We start from the raw sequence: 18,690 nt of genomic DNA, 5'->3' as shown, positions 1-18,690 counted from the left end.
ATTTGCTGGATTAGGGCCTCTGTATTACCTTCAGTAGCTGAATTTAGGTAGGTTTTGCAAAAAAGGCATCACACCTCTGCTGCCTGAAACTACAGGGGAGGTGAACACACAAATACAGATAGATGCATTCCAGTGCAGATGATACTTTCTCTTCCAAAAGAGCATCTTTAGTCAATGTATTACCACCATTATGCTCGCTAAGCTATCATTTAGGAGTAAATCCTTGGCTTTTGTTTTAAACTGTTTACCTGTTTGTGTTATCTGTTCAAAAAATATATTTGAAGATATGTCTGACGTCAGGAGTGCTGTGAGAGCTGAGAATGGCAAAGGAGAAAGCTAAAGCTTGTGCTCCTGCCTGTAATTCTTTCTTTTTTTGACAGCAGAAGCTCTTCTCTTTTTGCTTGAATGGATACAGAGATGTCACCGATAAGAGATCCACTGCTGTTTACTGATAGTAGGTGGGATGATAAAAGCCCTGTGATTCTTTACAACATCAAGGAAAAGGGATAATAGCTGGTAACATAATATCTAAATATGGCCGGTTGCATTTTCTTTGCACAGGTCCGTTCCATTTTAACATTAACATTTAATCATCACCTAGCGTTCTTGTTTATTCTTTTCTTTCAAATACTCTTTTAATTTGCTGGAGGCTCTTTAATATTTCAGTTTTAATTTTAAACTCTCTCCAGCACAGCTTGCACTGTAAGAAACGCCTCCTGAGTTGGTGTGACAGAACTTCTGTGACATAAAAAATAACGTCCTTTTGCTTATTCCGAGAAGTTAGTGTTTTTCTTCAAGATGAAAAAGAAATCTGTTGCTTCCTCAGGGGTTTTATTTTCAGTCCTTTTTGGAAACAGAAGTTTATTTATCGTTAAGGTAGGGTTTTGGAAAGAGCCTAAGGGAGCTAGGAGCAAACTGAGGTCTTTTGGCTGCGAAGAGAAAGATGCCAGCAAGACCCAGCAATGCCAGCAACAGAGATGACTTCTCCAGCCTGCCCTTGAGTCTCAGCGTGCTTGCTCACATCTGTTGACTGAGCTGCTGGTTTGAGAGCTCCCTACCCTGTCTCAGACCACCTGAACCAACTTTGCTTGTGGCTGAAGGCATCTCTCAGCCAGCTCCACCGGTAGGTTTGAGAACATCAGCCTCAGAGCTGTGTGCTCAAGGCGTGATTGCTGCTGGGACAGCAGCTGTATGCCGAGTCCAGCTCCACCTGCAGCCTTTGAAACACCGCATTCCTCATGCTTGTGTGCCAGTTCTGCTCATAAAAGTATTTAAGTGTGTGCTGACTACTTCACTACATGAATATCTCAATGCAACAGAAGTTGGTGGTCGAGTACCTCGCAGAAATGGGCTCTCCAGGACCTGATTCTCAGAAGTGCTGAGCACTTGGAGCTCTGGGAGGTCAATGAATGTTGCTAGGCCTTCCTTGCTCTGGAAAGGCAGCTGCAATTTACAGCAACTTATCTTCATGCTCACAAAGCCCTAGCCCTGTTTTTAAGGGTGCGAGACAAGAACAGAATCCGTTTTGAATTTTCAGGGAAAAATCCATGAAGATGTTGAAAAGCAGACACTTGGTGGGGGGCATTTATGAATCTTTCAGTTTTCCTAAGTCATTGTTTTGTTTTGTTTGCTTCTGCTTTAAAATACCTACTTTCACAAGCAATCAGAGCTGTGTGTAGTTTAAAGATTTCTGAGTCTGATTGATTGCTTTATACTTGACAGAAAGATCCTGAGTACCAAGCGTGTGTTTGAAGTGGCATTTCTTTGAACGTCAGCTGATTTCTCAGGTTAGAGAATGTAACCTGATTTTAGGAAAACTAGCACATAAATTGCATTTGTGCTGCTAAGACCTGCTGACACCACAAAGACAGGTCCTGATAAAGGTTTTCTTTGGGCGGCAACTCATCTTGTACAGGGTGTCAGGCACGTTCTTTATTTCTGGTCCTTCATCCTTTATTACTGAAGACATTGGCAGAGGAACAGGGCTGCTGCTTCTCAAGAGTTCAGCGGCCAGCACTGCTTGGCTTTCCTCTGAAGCAATGATCCTCTCTGTCCAGGACTTGGGAGTAGGCAGAGTTTGCCGGGGTTACAGGGAACCTCCTTACTTAAAACTTGTGCTGTTGGGGGAAAAAAGATCATTAGCAAAGAACAGGCTGACAGAAGTGCAGAAAGCACAAATGGCAAAGGGGCTCTGATACACAGGATTTTGGGACCCAATCCCAAGTCGGATTTTAAAGAGAGTTTTTTTGTTTGGTTTGACTTGATACCAGCTCTCCTGCATGCCTGTCCGCTGCCCTTGCTGTAGGAACGTGCAGCCGCTCACGCGCGGGGCAAGAAATGCTCTCGGTGTGCGCAGTGCGTGCAGCAGGACCAGTGCATCTGAACACACAGCAGAGGTGATGAGAACTGTTATGCAGATGAGAGCAGGTAGAAAGCAGTCAGGGTTCTGCAAAAGTAACTTTTGCACAGGTTTAAATAAAGAGCATTGTAAATCATACCCCAAATATTTTCTCCCAGTGTCTGATTATGTTATTTCCATGGCAACTAATTATGCCATAAACCAAAGATCATGACTTCAGGTGGCATGTGAGCAGAAGGAGATGAGCTATTAAGTACTGAAGATCCTTTTTTTTTTTCTTTTTTTTTTTCCATGCAAATTTCCTTATTTATAAAGAAAAGGAAAAAAAAAAAAAGAGAGAAAGGAAATGACAAAGAACCCTGAAGTCTGCTCTATAAGTGAAATTGCTTCTGACTAGAATATTTTTCAAAGTTTTGTTGGAGGCATCAATGAATCTTTAAAGGAGTTGCAGGTACAGCTCTGAATGTCAAAAGATCTTTAGGTTGTGGTAGCTAAGGAAACCTCTAGAACATCTGGCTTTCTTCACACAGCCACGGGATGGCTGAGGTGGGAAGGGAGCTCTGGGCCCACCTGCTCCCCCCTGCTCCAGCAGGGACACCTCTGTGGCAGAATGGGAGGAGCTGCCAGATACCTACCCTCTCTCAACACAGGATGTTTCAGTAATCACTTCTAGCAGGATTTGTTTTATTTATTTATTTGTATTTATTTTATTTATTTATTTGTATTTATTTCATGGATCACTTCATACAGTTTTTGAGATGCTCACGGACAGGCTTCTGAGGCTCATGGTGGGCTGTTTCATCGGGAGGATGGAGCAGGTGCGGAGAGTTTTGAAGGCAGTGACGAGAAGCATCGGTAGAGGGAAAGCCAGTGCAACTGTTAAAGGACTAATGAAGACTAAATTAATGAGGAGGTGACTTAGTGGCTGCACTTTGTGTGACCTGAAGGGGATGGATGGTGTTGCATGCGTAATCGTGAAAGTGAGATCATGGAGCAGAAATAGGAAGTGATGTTCAATGGCTAAAGCAAAAGCCTGTGCCAAAGTGGTATGGAAATACCTGTTGGTTTTGGGCCCAGAGGCATTATGCAAGATGGGGAAGGAGGAGGGGAAGCTGTGGAGGTGTAACAGGGAAAGAAGCAGCTGGGTTTGGAAAAAACATGGTGCACCAAAAGGGAAGCCAAAGGCGAGCAGCAGGACAAAGGAGCAAGGAAGGCAGCAGTGGTTTGAGCTGCGAGATCAAGAGAGGACAGCTGAAGTAGATTTCTCCTTTACAGTTCCTACATACGGCCTGGAGCTTGTCTGACACTGTCGGGGTGCTGCCTCTCCTCTCCCAGTGCTGGGCTTGCAGCTGGAGCCTCCGCTCGGGGCAGGGCTGTTGCCACATGGGTGGCAGCATGCCGCCAGGATCACTGCATGCTGGGCCTCTGCTGGTGAGCAGAGCACTTGCTGTCCTGTGTCGAGGAGTCAATACAGGCTGGCCCCAGGACGGGAAGGTACAGATGCAGCTGGGGAGAACAGGGGACGGAAAGCAGAGGCGAACAGAAGTCACGAGGCCTGGGCTGTGATTTTAGGCTCAGTCGTTACCAAAAGGTTCTGTGTAAGCTCTGTCCACCTACCCCTCCAGTCGCCTTTGGGGACATAATGGCTCAGTGACACGATTCCTCTGAGCTTTGTTTTTCTTGGTTCTTGTAAATGTTGCGTTATCGCTGCTGGCCTGTAGCATCAGGAGACTGCAGCATCCCTCCCGTAAGGGCTTAAAGGCTGACACGAGTCCCAGCGTGTCCCTGCCCCTTCCAGCTGCTCTCCTGCAGGGATGGGCAAAAGCAGAGCGCATCAGCCCTTCTCTTCCCCTTGCTCTTCCTAGTGCCCATTTAAAAGAGAGATCCCAGAGGCGCCTGATGGCAGGGTCCCAAATGCTGTTTCTGACCAGCTGTTGATACTAGGGTCAGAAGGAACGCCGATGGCTGGAGAGGTCAGCTTTGCACACCTTCCTCGTGTTTTTCTGTGTCAGTCTGAAAGAGCCCCGCTGCTTGCTGATGTTTATTGCTTGTAATGTAGAGCAGCATTTAGAAACTCGTTGCTTTACAGACGCTTCCACCCACAGCACGGGCCGAGTTCTGGGGACTGCTGAGCTCTCGCCGTGAGCTGCAAGGGGGTGGCTGCCGCCTCTTTGCTAGTCCGGAGAGCAGCCGCAGCGAGCTGCTGTCCTCCCGCTGCCTGCTTCGGTGTGAATGTGCCCCGCTGGCCTCCGTGCTGTGCCTGCGGTACCGGCAGCACCTGTATTGGGTGCCAGCGGCGGCTCTGCCACTGCTTGAACACGGTTTCTGTAGGGCCAGGAGGGCTCCGTGCTGGGGACAGGGCCGGGACCTCGCAGGGACAGGACGGGGAGAGGCAGAAGATGCTCCGTGGGGCATCTCCGCTGGCACAGGCCGGGAAGCGGGGGGCAGAGGAGCCGCCAGGGGAAGTTTGCGGAGCAGACGGGCCGGGAGGGCTGAGCCTCGTTGTGCCCCTACGGAGCTCCTGCAGCTTGTTGGAAACGAGGGGAAAGAATTCACCCGGCTTATCAATTAACGCAACTGGAGGGCAGCGTGCGGGGGTGAAGTACCCAGGCTGCGTGCACCCCCGGCTCCTTTCATTCCTCCTAATTCCTTCAGCAACCCGCTGCCCGCACCTGCCTCGGGCCCTGCCCAGGGGGCCCGGCCCCGGGGGCGGGCAGGGCGCAGCCCCCAGGGGGGCTGGGGCTGGGGCCGGGGGGCTGCGGGTGGGCTCTGGGGGCTGTGTCCGGGCTGTGGGGGCTCGGCCGAGCCGGGCCCGGAGCCTCCCCGCGGGGCTCGGGGCGGGGGCAGCGGGGGAGGCGGGGCGGGGGCCGAGCCGTGAGCCGAGGGGCGGCGCTGGGCTGCGGCTCGCTCGGCTGCCAGGGGCCGGGGGGAGCCGGGGGCGGCCGGCCGGGGGTCCCCGCTCCCTGCCCGCGCCCTGCCCGCCCCCTGCCCGCCCTGCCCGCGGCGCTGCGCGGCATGAGGAGCCGGGCTCCCGCCTGGCGCCCGCCAGCCCGGCGAGCCCCCGCCTGCCTTTTTGTAAAAGTCGGGGCTTTGGGTAGGGTATCGCTGCGTCTCGGGGTGCCGCTGCGGTACTGGGGGGGGCCGGGGGCACGGAGGGGATGGTGACTCGCGCACGAGGCGCGCTCCCCGCGTCGCGGCCGCAGTTCGCCCAACTTTGCTGCCGTACAGCCCGCCTAACTCCTTGACAGGATGGCAGACAAAAGAACAGCTGGTGCAAAGCAATAGGGGATTCGGAGCGAGGAGGAGGCGAGGAGAGCACCAACCTGCCACCCGCGCCGCCGCCGGTCGCCAGAGCAGCAGCCGCTGGGACCAGCCGAAGGCACCATGCGCAGGTCCAGCACCGATGAGTCGACGTACCACAGGAGCCCTTCCCTGGACAGCAAGGATTACAGTTTCCCAAATGGCGCCTTCCGCCGCTACAGCAGCATGTATGGCGGCCAGTTTGGGGCAGCCAGCAACTCTTTTTTTGGATTCCACACCAACCCGGGCCCCAAGGCCACCAAGGCTAAGTACACGTCCCCGAAGGGAAACAAGTACGTTGTCTTTTACCTGGATCTCTCGTTTATTTTTCTCCTAGAACTGAAGAGGTGCAGCATGGCTCACAACTGCCTGCAGTGTATCAAGTACCTAATGTTTGTCTTCAACCTTCTCTTCTGGGTGAGTACGCGTTCAGAACTGCGGGACGGTCGCGGCTGTGTCTGCTTACTAAGGCAGGAAAAGAACTTGTTGCTGCTTTTAAACTTGGAAGTTTAAGCTTGGAAGCTGGGCAAGATGGTGCCTAGGCTGCCCTTTCTTTGGCCTTGTTAATTTGTGTGGACAACTTGCCAAGGGTGTTTTCTTCACCCTCTCATTTCTTGCTGTTCAGTTTTGTTTCAAAACCATGCTACAAGGCAAGACAGTGCATTTGTAGAGGTTGATTGCACAAATGCCCTAATTGCTTTGTTACAGTCAGGGCCATTCATGCCTTTTGTTGCTTTAATCCCTCATTTTCGTATTTGCTTGCCTCAAAAGTCACACGTGGTCCCAGAGAAGTCACTGAGACTGCTTGTGATATTAAAGTTGAGCACGTGCTTGCACCCACTGCTGTATCAGGGTTGGCATGCTCGGTACATCTCAGCATCAGTGCCTGTATCGGGAACCTCCAGCTGACACCACCAGCTGACCTCTGTCCCAGTTGGTGACGGGTCTTGATGTTGCCGTTCCCTCCTGGAGACCTGGCTCAGAGGGGTGGAGGGACATCCAGAGTCTGCCTCGCTCCTCATGGGGCTGCAGCTCAGGGGTAGGGGCTTACCAAATCCCTACCAGGCACGTGTGTGTCAGCAGGACCCCGCGATGGGACCTATGGGCGTGCCTCTCCACGTCATCGCTCTGATAAGCGAGGTGGCTGTCGGCAGCAGGGCGGTCGGCTGTTTCGCTGTGAAACTGAGCGTGGGCTGCAGAAGGAGCTCAGCAAGGGGTGCAGGCTACAAATGCCATGTGTTGTGTAAAAAAGGGGTAGTGCGATCGCTTGAAGAGGGGAGCAAGTGAACTGTAGTCCAAAGTCACCTATCGAGGTTTGGGGATCTGCTATGAGGTCCTCAGGAGGTGCCTTTGAACGTCCAGAGTGCTTTATTGACATGCTGAGGGAAGCAGGGTGTCAGGAAGTGACACCGCTCCTGTCCTGGCCCTGCGGGGAGGGGGTGTCTGTTCTCTGTGTTCTTGTGTCCTGCTTACTGATGCCCGGTGCTCTCACGAGTTGTCAGAGGTAAGCAGAGGGCTGAGAGTGAGATGGAAAAAGCTGTTCTCTAGTGTGCGCTGCTGTACAGCTGTTTAAAACCAGGCGTGCTGCAGTGCTGGTGCATCAGAAAACACAAAGTGCAGGAACTTTTGCTGGCCTGAGTCATAGCAAGGAGTTGAGGGTGTGATAAACTACTGCCAGCCCCTGAACTGGCACGCTGCTACCCCGAGCCATGCGATGCAAGGAGGGTGCTCACTTCACACCCTAGGTAGGCTGGTAGGAAGAGTGGTGGTGAGACTGCAGTCTGTCTCATTTCAGATCGGACTCTGGTTGCTTCTGGGCTTCTAAATATCGTCTAATACTTATCCTTAGCTTACTCCAGAGCCTTCTGATAAAGGTAAAAAGCACGAGTTTTCTTGCCCTTTTAAGCCTTGTGCCTCTGCTGCCTGTCCCTGCTCAAAATTACAGTACAGTCAGCTAGTTCAAGTGTCTCTTAGAGAAATGCAATCGGATGCTGGCATGAATTGCTCTTCTCAGGACTACGCATGGCACTGCATTCTGATTCCTCTCACAATACTCATCTTCCACTGAAGCATATGCACACGATGCGGGCAGGTAGCGCTGCAAGGAAGCGTGCTACTTACAGTGGGAAAATCACACACAAGAGTTTATCTTCGGCTTGCTTTTCAGTAAGGGAGCCGTAATCTTTTAAGAGAGAAGGAGAGGGTTTTGGCTTTCCCCTGAATTCACCGAAGCTGTTCTCAAATGCCTGGAGGGAGAGAAAAGACAGGTCCCGAGAAGAGAGAATAACCATATGTGAACTTGCTTGGTGGTGAACCGAGGCGTGCAAGCAGGGGAGTGGGTGGTGTCGAATACTGCAGCATGATTTCTGGTTTGTTTCCCTTTCGCGTGCTACCTGCACAGCAGGAGTGATTGATGATGATCATGCCCAAATGAGGTTTGCACAGCGTGTAGTTATAATAGATGCAGCTTTTCACCTCCTTACACTGGAGAAAGTAACTGAAAAGAGATGATTTTTGAAAGTACTGGTTTAGGCTGACCTATCTTTCATAAAAGAAAAAATCCGTTTTTAATGATGAAAAATCTTGGAATGATTACAGGTTGTTGAGGCTGTTGTTTTGGTTTTCGAGTTGGTGTCTGTTATCTGTCATCTTTTACTTTCGGTGAAATTAAAGGAGAAGCATCTCTGCCGGAAGACAGGATTTCTCTTCGCTTACAGGCTTGCTGAAGTTTTGCTGTTTATTATTGACAGGCAATACAAAGTAGGAAGAGAATTTTTTTCCCCGTGGTTTGACCTCAAAATAGAAATTACAGTTATTTCCGTGTATAAAGTACAGTCGTTACATTAAATGAATTAAATGCCTATTATAGAGCATTCCTGCTTTTCATTCAATTTTGAGAAAATGCTTTGATTTCCCTTTTCACAAAGCATACTTCTATTTTCTTCCTCCTGTTCCTATTCATTAACTCCAGTCCATTTTGGGCACCTCTACAGCCCACTCCCCAGCACTTCAGCTGCCTTTCCCACGGCGGGGCAGCAAAATAGTCCTCAGCCCTGTGCAGCTCCTGTGGGGTTGGTGCTGTGTTTCCGAGGAGAAGACCCTTCCTTGTGAGTCTGGGGAATCTATAGGAAACAAAATCTCAGAGACCTTGATTTTAAATGTTCCTGGCAAGCTTTATTGGATTAGGTGCTGCACTACCGCTGTAAAATTTTTACAAGCTGTCATATAACTGTGAAAATAGAGCAAATTTCTCCTCCCCTTTCGGAGTGTTGAAGGGAACACTGAGCTCTTTCACCAGTGTCAGAGGCCGAGGTGCCTTGTCAGTGTTGGTGCTGAATCCGTCCGTCGGCACAGCAGCCCAGCAGCTATTAACGTGGAGCGAGGGTCTGGGAGTCCTAGAATAGCTCTTTTCTCCGTGAAGAGTCCTGCAGAAATTACTCACGGTGCATTTGCGCCTACCCTGGGGTATTAAGGTGCTGGAACGTGGACAAAACATTATTAGACAGCAGCGCTGCCGCTCTGCTGGGAATTGCCATTCAGAGGCTGCTTCCTGGAGGGCTGCCAGCTGCGGAGCTGCCGCCCTTGCATCACTGCCTTGGTTTGTAAGCTCTGGAATAACTTTTGTCACCTGATACACAATACTCGCCTGACTTCATTCATTTCTATGGACTTCGATTTTCTTTTGTTGAGTTGCTGAAACCCTTGAGACTAAAGATGGCCTCAGATGATCGCAAAGCAGAATATTTTTATTTCCTAATGAAATATTTGTATTTCGCTGTGAAATACCCAGGGAAGAACATTTGTTTTCCACATTCGGTCTTCCAAATATCCAGAGATTTTTTATGACAGTCAGTAAAATGAACTATATTATTTTTGCACTTACAATCCAATGCTCTCCTTGCTTTCTCTCTCTCTTTTTTTTTTTTTCTCCTGGTGAAAAGGGGTAGGATATATACACTCTAAGGGCTGTGAGAGTGCTGTAGAAAGAACAATGTCATCTCCTTAATCCCTCCTGGTTTATGGCAGCATTCCTACTTTCGTTGACTTGTAACTCCCATATCACCAAGACTCAAAAACCGAAATGCACAGAATTACACTCATCTTTCCAGTGGCTCTTGCTTTCCTTGGAGACCCCATGCTAGAGAAGACTAGCTAAATTGGTAGCAACTTACCCTGCCAAGAAGCGAATACCTATACTGACCTTTCAGGTGATGCTCTAGCCAACAGAGAAATTCAGCAAAGTACAGAATTTGCAAAATGCTGTTGTAGCAGATTGGCCTGCAGAGAGGAGACAGCAACAAAAAGAAAGGATGCAAAGAAGTTTGATCTTAACAAACTTTAAATTCCTCATTTCTATGCACGTCTCCTTTCCATTGTTAACGTACACCAGGGGTGTGTGCCTTGTAAAGAAGTCCAAGTGTTCAAAGTGTTGGGTGAAGATGTTCTCCCATTCCAGCAGGTAGGCTTTATTGGAAAGAAGGAGTGATGAAAATGAGAAATCCCTCGTTACTGGCAGTTTTTCCTTCCTTGGACTTCACCCTCAGTGTCCGCAGGTGTCTCACGGAAGAGCTGTGTCCGTGCTGGCAGTACTGGAGGGCTGCGGTCCTGGCGCAGCGTGCTCGGAGCAGCAGGAGGAAGGAACAGCTTGATCTGGAAGTGCTCCTGGGGCACTGGCTGGTCCCTGAGCCATCCTGGCCAAGTGTGGCCAGAGGACGGAGGCAGAGGGGTGTCCCTCCACGTCTCTGCACCTCGTTGGGAAGCCATCTGCCGAGGAGGGCTGGCAACTGAGCACCCAAAGGCCGGGGAGCTGGGTGAGAGGAGCAGCCGAGCGTTGGATTGGATTCCTCGTCCTTCACCCACGGCCCCCACCCTGCCTCAGTCACCTGAAGGAGATGGATGGCTGGAGCAGCCGGCAACGCTACAGGCTGTTAGCGGCTGAGGACAGCGATCATTTTGTAGCTGTACTTGGCTGCAGTCTTAAGTTAGTGGAAAAACATTAGCAGCAGAGCGGGGAGGCATTTTAACAGCCGGCCCCCATGGGCGAGGGCTGGTGGAGCAGGGACTAGGCATGCGTGTGCCGCTTGCGTGGTGCTCTGTGGCTTCTGACAGGCAGAAAACTAAGTAAAGAGCAGTGCAGGCTGTACTCCTGTGCGGTGAATATGTGGGAAGTTTACCACAGAATGCCCTTTTTTTTCTAGCTACCTCCCAGCCTCTGATTCTCCTTTGTTATTTACCTCCTCCAGGAACTGCTCAGTCTCTGACTGACATCTTATCTCTGCCTCTGACTTTGTGAAGGCTCTCTGAGGATGTATTTTTAAGGAGCATTGCTTTTAAAGATAGGAAAGTCATTTGATATGGGAATTACAGGCTTCAGAAAATGGCAATGCCGTGTGAGGCAGAACTATTGAGAACGGATATCAAGTGAGAGAGAGAGATGATTGTATTACCTGATGTCTGATTTATATGAGCAGCAATTAAAGCTTTTTCTGTAGCGGTGCCATTCATACTGTCTCTTTCCTGTATGGATTCTGATGTCTAATAGGGGTTGGGGATCATGCTGGAGCCTTATCTCCCAGTGAAGGCATTGCCAAGGGCTGCATTTGCTACCTAAATGCCTATCTTCTGAAAACCTTTAGGAAGTTAATGACTTTGAAAGGGTACCTATCTGTCAAATCAGGCTGACGGTGACAAATGGACCCGCTAGTTATTTGTGGGATGCACAGCCAACACAGTTCCATTTCATAATCTTCTTTTCCTTAGGAAACCGGGCTAGGAAGGTTCTTAATAGAGCAGAAAAAAATGGCCTTAAAGTTGACAGTATATTAGATACCGTCTTCAAATTGCCTGCTGTGGGCCTGTTTCTGCTTCTGTTACTCATGACAAAGAGCAGCTTCATTGCTTCAGGTGGCTTTGCTGACATACTGATACGTTTTTTGGCCACGAGTATTGGCAAGGACTAAGCACCTAGCCTTATAAGATTTGCTGTCAGATATATCTACTGTATCTAATTCAGGCTTACTCTTAGAGCAAAGAACTGAGGAAGCCTCCAGTGGATAAACCCACAGGACACGGCACGTTGCGGCTGGGGGGAAACTGGCCTTTTGAAAGCAATGAGTGAAATGGCTGCAAACATGATTCCCTCTTCTGGACAATGACAGATATTAAATCTAGTGCAGCCAATATTTGGAACTATCCAGAGAAAGGCAAAAGGCGGATGAGATCATTGCCATCGTTCGCAGTTTGTCTCCAGACACTGCTGTTTCGAACAAGATAGCTATTAATACTGCTGGGTGATTTTAAATTTGAATCCAACTTTTTGCTGAGATAGCAAATCCGTGGAACTTACTATATGAATAATATGAAGTATGTATTTAAGATACATAAAGGCACTTCTTTCTGTTATTAATAGCATGAAGCGAGCACGGCTAGGTCAAAAAGGAAATGTGGAGCTGGCTGGAATGAATGCTCATGCATTCTCACGCTCGGAAAAATTGGAGACGGTAAATTGTATTTCTTAGCACTGTCCTGTAATTGTTTCTCCAGGAAATGTTAAACCGTCACAAGATGCAACAGAAGTAAATGAAATTGAAATTGCAGTCTGTAATTAGACTGTCATACTGTAACGCATCTTAAATCTGTCTTCAATAGGGATACTAACACCCTCCACAAAACCCTCCCAACCTGCTTCGAGTGTGAAGGCATGCAGAGGTTTGTAATTTAACACCACTCAGCTGAGACTTGCTCTGGAGATGCCAATTGAAATGGCCATTTAGATGAGACAGAAAGTTGATGTACAAGGACAAAGGACCAGAATGACCTGGTCTTGTAAGTTTTTGTACACAGACTTTCCAGACTTTCAGTTTTTGTATTGTTTTGTTTTTTCCTTTGGCTTGCTTTTCCAAATTGCTGATACAGCCCTTTTTGTTCTTTCCTTGACCCACGGTACCTTTGTTTCTTCTCAACTGCCTTCACAGCAGTGCAGCAGCAGCCATTGCTTTGTGTTATCTTATTCCTGGGGTGCCTCTGAGTCCAGATCAGCTTGATCTATCCTGGCGTATTGCATTATATTATGGTTTTGTCTACCTTTGGTTCTGCTCTGCGTGTTATGCCCTACCTAATTATCTGCTCTCTTCACCAGCAGCTTCATGTTCTCACCCCAGTCCATACTCCACAGGAGAATCCCTGCGATTAGAGCTCCCCTTTCCTCTCCAGCTGTAGTTTGTGACTTCCTTTTTGAGTGTTCATCATCTGCTGTGCTGCTGGTACACGCTGCACCTGGTGACCACGGGAGGACAAAGCAGTGATTTACCAGTGCTGATTGTGCTTAATAGACACATTCATCGTGAACACTGATTAATCTGCGCCGGCTCTAATTCCGTGTTCTTCCTCCTCCAGCACCCCGTGCTCATGTGTTTCATTCACCTATCTATATATGTTTCATATCACCTCTTACAGGAGGCGTCCATGGAGGAACTTCGTTTTCTGTACATCGTTTCTGGTTCAGTCTCTGGGGCCTCGGATGCTGCAGAGGCCCCTGGGTGTACTGTAGGGTGGGAGCTCTCTCTCTCTCTGCTGGTTGTCACTAGTAGATGGATGTTCTGCAGGTAAAACCGCCAAGTGTCTGCCTCCACTGCATTCAGGCCTTTCCTCTGAGCCTAATAGGATTTAGCTGGAAAGCAGAACTGTGCTGTGGGGTCAGGAAACCAAGCAGCTGCCTGGCCTTCCCGCAGAGGGCAGCCCACACTTCCCTCTTCCATACAAAGTTCACTTTCTTTTTCCCTGCGTGGCTTTTCTTTGTCACCGTTGCCAACTTCAGCGATCAAACAGCTGGTGCGAGGTGGAATACTTAGAATTAAAGAACTTAAGTCTCTTATTTAAAACAGGCTTAGCACTTAGGAGCAGAAATCTCATTGACTTAATGAATGGCTATGTGGCAGGGCTACGGTGGGATTACAAAGCCTTCGCGTAGCTGCAGTAACACCAGCAAAACTGTGCTTGTGCCAGGAAAGCTGCTTGTGTTCGGGGGGCTGGTGTAGTGGCAAAAAGTCCTTCTGCTAGTGTTAGTTGTTCCCCCGCTGGGGGTTTTGCTGGTGTGACATGCTGGCAGCTTCTTTCTGGCCCCTGAGGATTAAGAAAAGCAGCGCTCTCTGTGCTGCCATCGGACAGCACTGGGTCCAGGCAGGTGGAGGGGAGTCAGGCACGGGGACGGAATGGGATTTGGTTGCTCTCCTTTGCTATGGAGGGTGTTGGGAGGGATTCATTGGTGGGGATTTTACAGAATCGCAGAATCATCTTGGTTGGAAGAGACCTCTAAGATCACCGAGTCCAACCTCTGAGCTGACACAAACAAGTCCTCCGCTGAATCAGGAGGTCTCGCTGGGGTTTGGTCTAGTTTTCTCCACTTGGAACTTTTTTGGTGTTTTTGCATGTCAGTCTCAGAGGTTTCCCCACTTTGAAGGTTGGCTCTGGGGAGCGAGGTTTTGTTGTTGCCCAGGGGGTGGAGGCTGAAACTGTGCAACAGCACTAGGGGCATGACCAAGGGAGCTGAGAGCAAGAGGGCTTCTCTGCGAGCCCCAGGACCTGATAGCTTTGTGATGCTGGCCTTGGAAAGACGGATCTGATGGCTTCCCCCACAGAAGGCTGTTTGGCTCTCTTGAACATCGGATTTTTCTCTAGGTCATCTTAGTACAGAGCATGCCCATGACATTGCTGATGCTTTTTATTCCCTCAGTATTCACCGCTGCCCATTTTTAAGGTACGTACTGGCTGAGCTGGACTTAGGGCTCTTGTATAAACCATAAAACAGCTCTGGTTTGTCATGGAACCACTTAAGCATCCAGAAAAAAAAATGTTGCTGTTTATCAATAGCATTTCTTTTTAAATTCCCCACAGAAGCTATGCTTTTGGTGTGGTTATTCGTGGCCATTTTATTGCACTACCTTTTTCTAAAGCCTCTCTACAAACTGACCTTAAGTTGTGACCTTAAGTTGCGTTGCACCCGTGAGGTTTGGAAAAGCCAGCCCGCCTTCGTGTTGGCCAGCAGAAAAATTGCGCTCTTGTTTTGCAAGCAGCATTTATCCAGGGCTGTTGCACAAATTGTTTCCTTACATGTCTGAATAAATCTTTTCCCTAATCCATTCGTGGCAGCACAGGAAGGAGCTGAGGTGACACGTGTGATACCGCTTCCTTCAACTGAACAACTGCAACTCTGGACGGGAACCGAGCTCCGCTGCCACTTGCAATCTGTTCCCAGCTCCCATCCTTGAAGGCCAGAGTTTTAACACAGCCGCCATCTGCTCCGTGCCTGTTACGCTCGTGCACAGTGCTTGCCTGCTTTACAATGCCTTTGCAAACTAACACGTAAGCCCCAGAATTTGTCTGATCAGTCCTCCACTCACGTGCTGCCAGTCCCAAAGGCTGCACTGAGGCATCTTCTTTGGGCGCGAGGAATCAGGTGCTGTTTCATTGTTTATTTGGGGTCACTCCATGACCCCCGTCCACACAACTTTTTCCCTCTTGTAGCTCTCCAGTACTTTCCTGGTAAGAACTGGCTGGCAGTAAGAGTGGTACAGAAAAGGAGGCAACCCTGGGAGCTGGTCCTTCACTGCAAAGAAGAGCAGGAACAAGCTGTGTGTGCCTGAGTTCCGAGCCCATTCCTTGTAGCTGTGTGTCTTGGACTCAGCATGAGCTCAGGTTGGATTTTGTGTTGTTCTGTCAGTGAAGGGCTGCAGCATGTAGCATGGAGAACGTGCTGAGTGTGTCCTGGGGGGCTTTGGTGTCCTTGTCATCCTGGCGTGGTAACGTGACAGCCAAACCCCCAACCTGTATGACAGGTACATTTGTAAGTAGGCTTTAGGTAGATCATTTGTGCAGCATGACTGACTAACAGCTACTGAGAGAAAAGGCCTGCTCCAAAGAGGATGTCTTCACTTACAGGACTGCTGAAATTGTAATCCTGATAACCCCCAGCCTGGACAGCCTCGTTTCTTTCCACTGCTGACACTGTAGTGATAATTTGTTGCCCTAGGCAAACTTGAGAGAAAATCCTGTCATCTTCTATGTCCTGAATTTCTGTGTCTCTGCCTTTGTTTGTCAGCAAATACTGCACAGACTCTTCAGAATTAAGGAGCTGCTCCTTCTTCAGGCACAGGTTTTGCTTTCCTTGCTTTCCTTAGCTGCCGGTACCTTCCTCCAAGAGTCCGGTTGCCCTGCCAGAAGTTGCAGTGAGTTATTATTTTGAGGTTGGAGCTTGGAAATACTTCATGCTTTGTCACTGCAGCAGAAATCTCTCTCCAGAATAATACATAACCCATTCAATTCCCTGCTGAGTATTTTTAGCAGAAGCTGCTTACAGTGCCGTGTCGCCTTCCTGGCAGTAGCAGGGTGGATCTCCCCGTGCATGTGTTTGCAGCGCTCCCTTTCGCAACTTAATCCCGTTAAGTAACTTGATAATTCTGATGTGACATGATGAAACCAGCAGAAGGCCTTTCATTTTAAGTTTCACTGCTACCAGTTGGAATTGTGTGTGTGTGTATCTGTAACTTTATTGTCCCCTGTGCTGGGCACTTGTACCCTATTTTCTCTGGACTCCCAAACAAGTCACTAGCTAAGAAATCTGCGTGCTCTGGTGTGTTCTCTTTGGAACTGCTTGTACTTGCTCTTGTCGCTCTATTTCTTCCTGCAAGAACATGATTGTGCTTTTTTATTTTTTTTCATGAGAGGTTTTTACAACTCCTGTACACATCCCATTTTTCACAGCTCCCACAAGATTTCCCTTTGACCCAGGCTTTGTTTGGATTCCGGGATTGCAACACCGTAAGCCCGTGCTCGCATCCTTTTCTCCCTGATGTGCTTTGCTTGAGGAGAGGTGCCGGTGAGGTGGGCATGTTGCAGCGAGGGTGCTACAGCTCCCTGGCGTATGCACCCAGTGAAATGTTCCTGAGGGGAAAAAGGAAAAGGAGAGGAGCCAAGGGATAGGGGTGGTGGTCCTGGCTGCCATTTGGTGCAGCATATGCACTCGCCCTCCATCACGTGGCCCGGCAGCTGCACAAATGTGCCATCCTGCTGCGGGGATCAGAGCCCGTGATGGGTATGTCAGAGCCCCACAGGATGCCGTGAATATCTGCTTTTGGTTTGCTTCCCTTCTCTTACCCCTCGGGAGTTAACCCTCTTTCTGCATCACCTCCTTTTGTCCCAACTGGCAGCGCTCCGTGAGTTTTTTCACTCCAGCCACGTGTTGAGGATTTTTCTTCTCTTTCAGCACGTCCCTAGAAGCAGAAGTGCTCTGCGGCCGCGTGGTGGCTGTGGGCTGGGGACTGTGCAGGTCTTGGCACACGCTGCGTGTCTGCTGGTGTAAGAGGAGCTGGTAGGTTGCTCGGTGTGATGCAGGCTTCAGCCCCCACTAAGCTCAGTGAAACAGCCATCTTCTCATCACAGATACCAGTAGCTATTATGTACTGCTTCAGTTGCTTGAGAGAGGTGTCAAATCCTCCCCTGAATTACCAAGCAGGTCCATTTTCCCCAAATACCAGCCCAGTTTAACCCCTCTTCTGACTGCAGGACTGGTTGCTCACACAGCCGGCACTGCACACGGAGTAGCTTGATTTTGGGGTTGTCTCTGTAGCTCCACGCTGCTTCGCTCTGCCCAAATTCAGCTCTCACCCCTGTTGCCAAATGCTTTGTCTGATCTTTCTAAGCACTGCCCGTAGAACGGGGAAGCTGCAGGGCACAGCTGGCTTCCAATGGCTGTGGCATGTTAATTAGACACAAACCTTTAAGCCTCAGCTACCCACCGACTCTGCCGTGAAGCTGTTGGGGCTCACAGAACCATTAGGGTTGGAAAAGCCCTCCAAGATCATCTGGTCCAACCAACCCCTGCCACCAATGTCACCCACTACACCACATCCCTAAGCACCATGTCTTGTCCAGCCTGCAGGCCCAGAGCCACGGGCACAGGGGCTCAGTTTCTCTTGCAGGGGTTGTTGTGGAGCAGCAGAGGTGCCCTCACGCTGCCGAGTGGCTCTGGGAGCCCTGCGTGCCCCCAGCCTGCAGGGGAGCAGTGGGATGGGGCGGAAAGGTGAGCTGCTGCCGTGGCTGCTGCCACGTGCCTTGTGGCTAGTGCCTCATCCTTGTGCCAACAGGTCCTGGCACCTCCAGAAACGACGCAGAGCCTCCTTGGGGTGTTGTGAGCATGGGAGGAAGGAAAACTTCCTAACGGGGAGCATTTGGGGCTGGGGAGGTGAGCGTGGCTGCTAAACGTGCCGTCTCTCTGCTCCTTCTGTAATCCTGCCCCTTCTCCCTCCCAGCGAGGCAAAGCAGAAGCCAGGGGGCTACAAAGGGCTTCCCAGCTCTGGGTGCCGTGCCTGATGCAGCTGAGATCAAACCTTTTGGTTTAGGGCTCGGATGGGAGTCTGCCTTTCTCTCTCCAGAGGGAATTGAGGTGCCTCAGCTCAGTGCCTCAGCCGGCAGCGTCCCAGTGCGCATGGTGATGACTTCCAGCTGCAGTCCAGTCTCCTCCTCCAACCTGCTCTGTGTCAGCATCGCCTTTGCCTGGTTTTCCCCCGTTTTTTTTCCCCTGGTTGTCCCTTTTTTGTTGTTTGTTTTTTAATCAGAGAAACAGAAATATTAGCTCGCCCTTCCCCGTGTGCATACAAAGCAGAGAAGTGAGCAGGCCAGCATGGGCATCTGCTTGCTTCTCCTGCTGCAGCACAATTTGCCATCTGCAAAGCCAAGCGTGGATGGGAGCTCGCTCCCCGCACCCCCACGTCAGACCTTGGCTGGTTTTAGCAGCACAAACGTTTCAGAGCTCCTCGGTGGGACAGGCTGATGGAAACCTCGCTCGTCTTGGCACCGGTGTGACCACTGCCATTTGCATCCAGGAAGGTTTTGGTGGGAGCGCCGTGGTGTGCAGGTCAGGTCGTGGGGAGTGAGGCTGCGTACAGGGAAGAAGGATCCGTAAGGTAAAGTTGGGCTTTGTAAAAGGTCCAATGAGAAGCTTTTGCAAGGTTATCAACAGCCTGGATGTGTGTTCT

The 18,690-nt window shown here is 49.8% G+C and overlaps 1 protein-coding gene across 2 annotated transcripts in view; it reads left to right on the top strand.

The window, feature by feature from the left end:
- Positions 1 to 18,690, top strand: part of TSPAN4 (tetraspanin 4) — a 391,065-nt gene that overhangs the window by 200,279 nt on the left and 172,096 nt on the right. Inside the window, exon 4 of one of the 2 annotated variants that reach the window (XM_084287506.1) lies at positions 5,997 to 6,076. In XM_084287506.1, the coding sequence (XP_084143632.1) occupies positions 6,014 to 6,076 (63 nt within the window). In that variant the 5' untranslated portion in view covers positions 5,997 to 6,013. Of the gene's footprint in view, positions 1 to 5,630; positions 6,077 to 18,690 lie in introns of those variants that run through there. The other variant, XM_084287505.1, reaches the window with a different exon arrangement.

The sequence above is a fragment of the Netta rufina genome (assembly GCF_964035555.1).
Source record: "Netta rufina genome assembly, chromosome: 5".
In the NCBI taxonomy this organism is placed as follows: Eukaryota; Metazoa; Chordata; class Aves; order Anseriformes; family Anatidae; genus Netta; species Netta rufina.
Note: the sequence above shows the minus strand (reverse complement) of the source record. Positions and strands in the feature narration are given on the sequence as shown.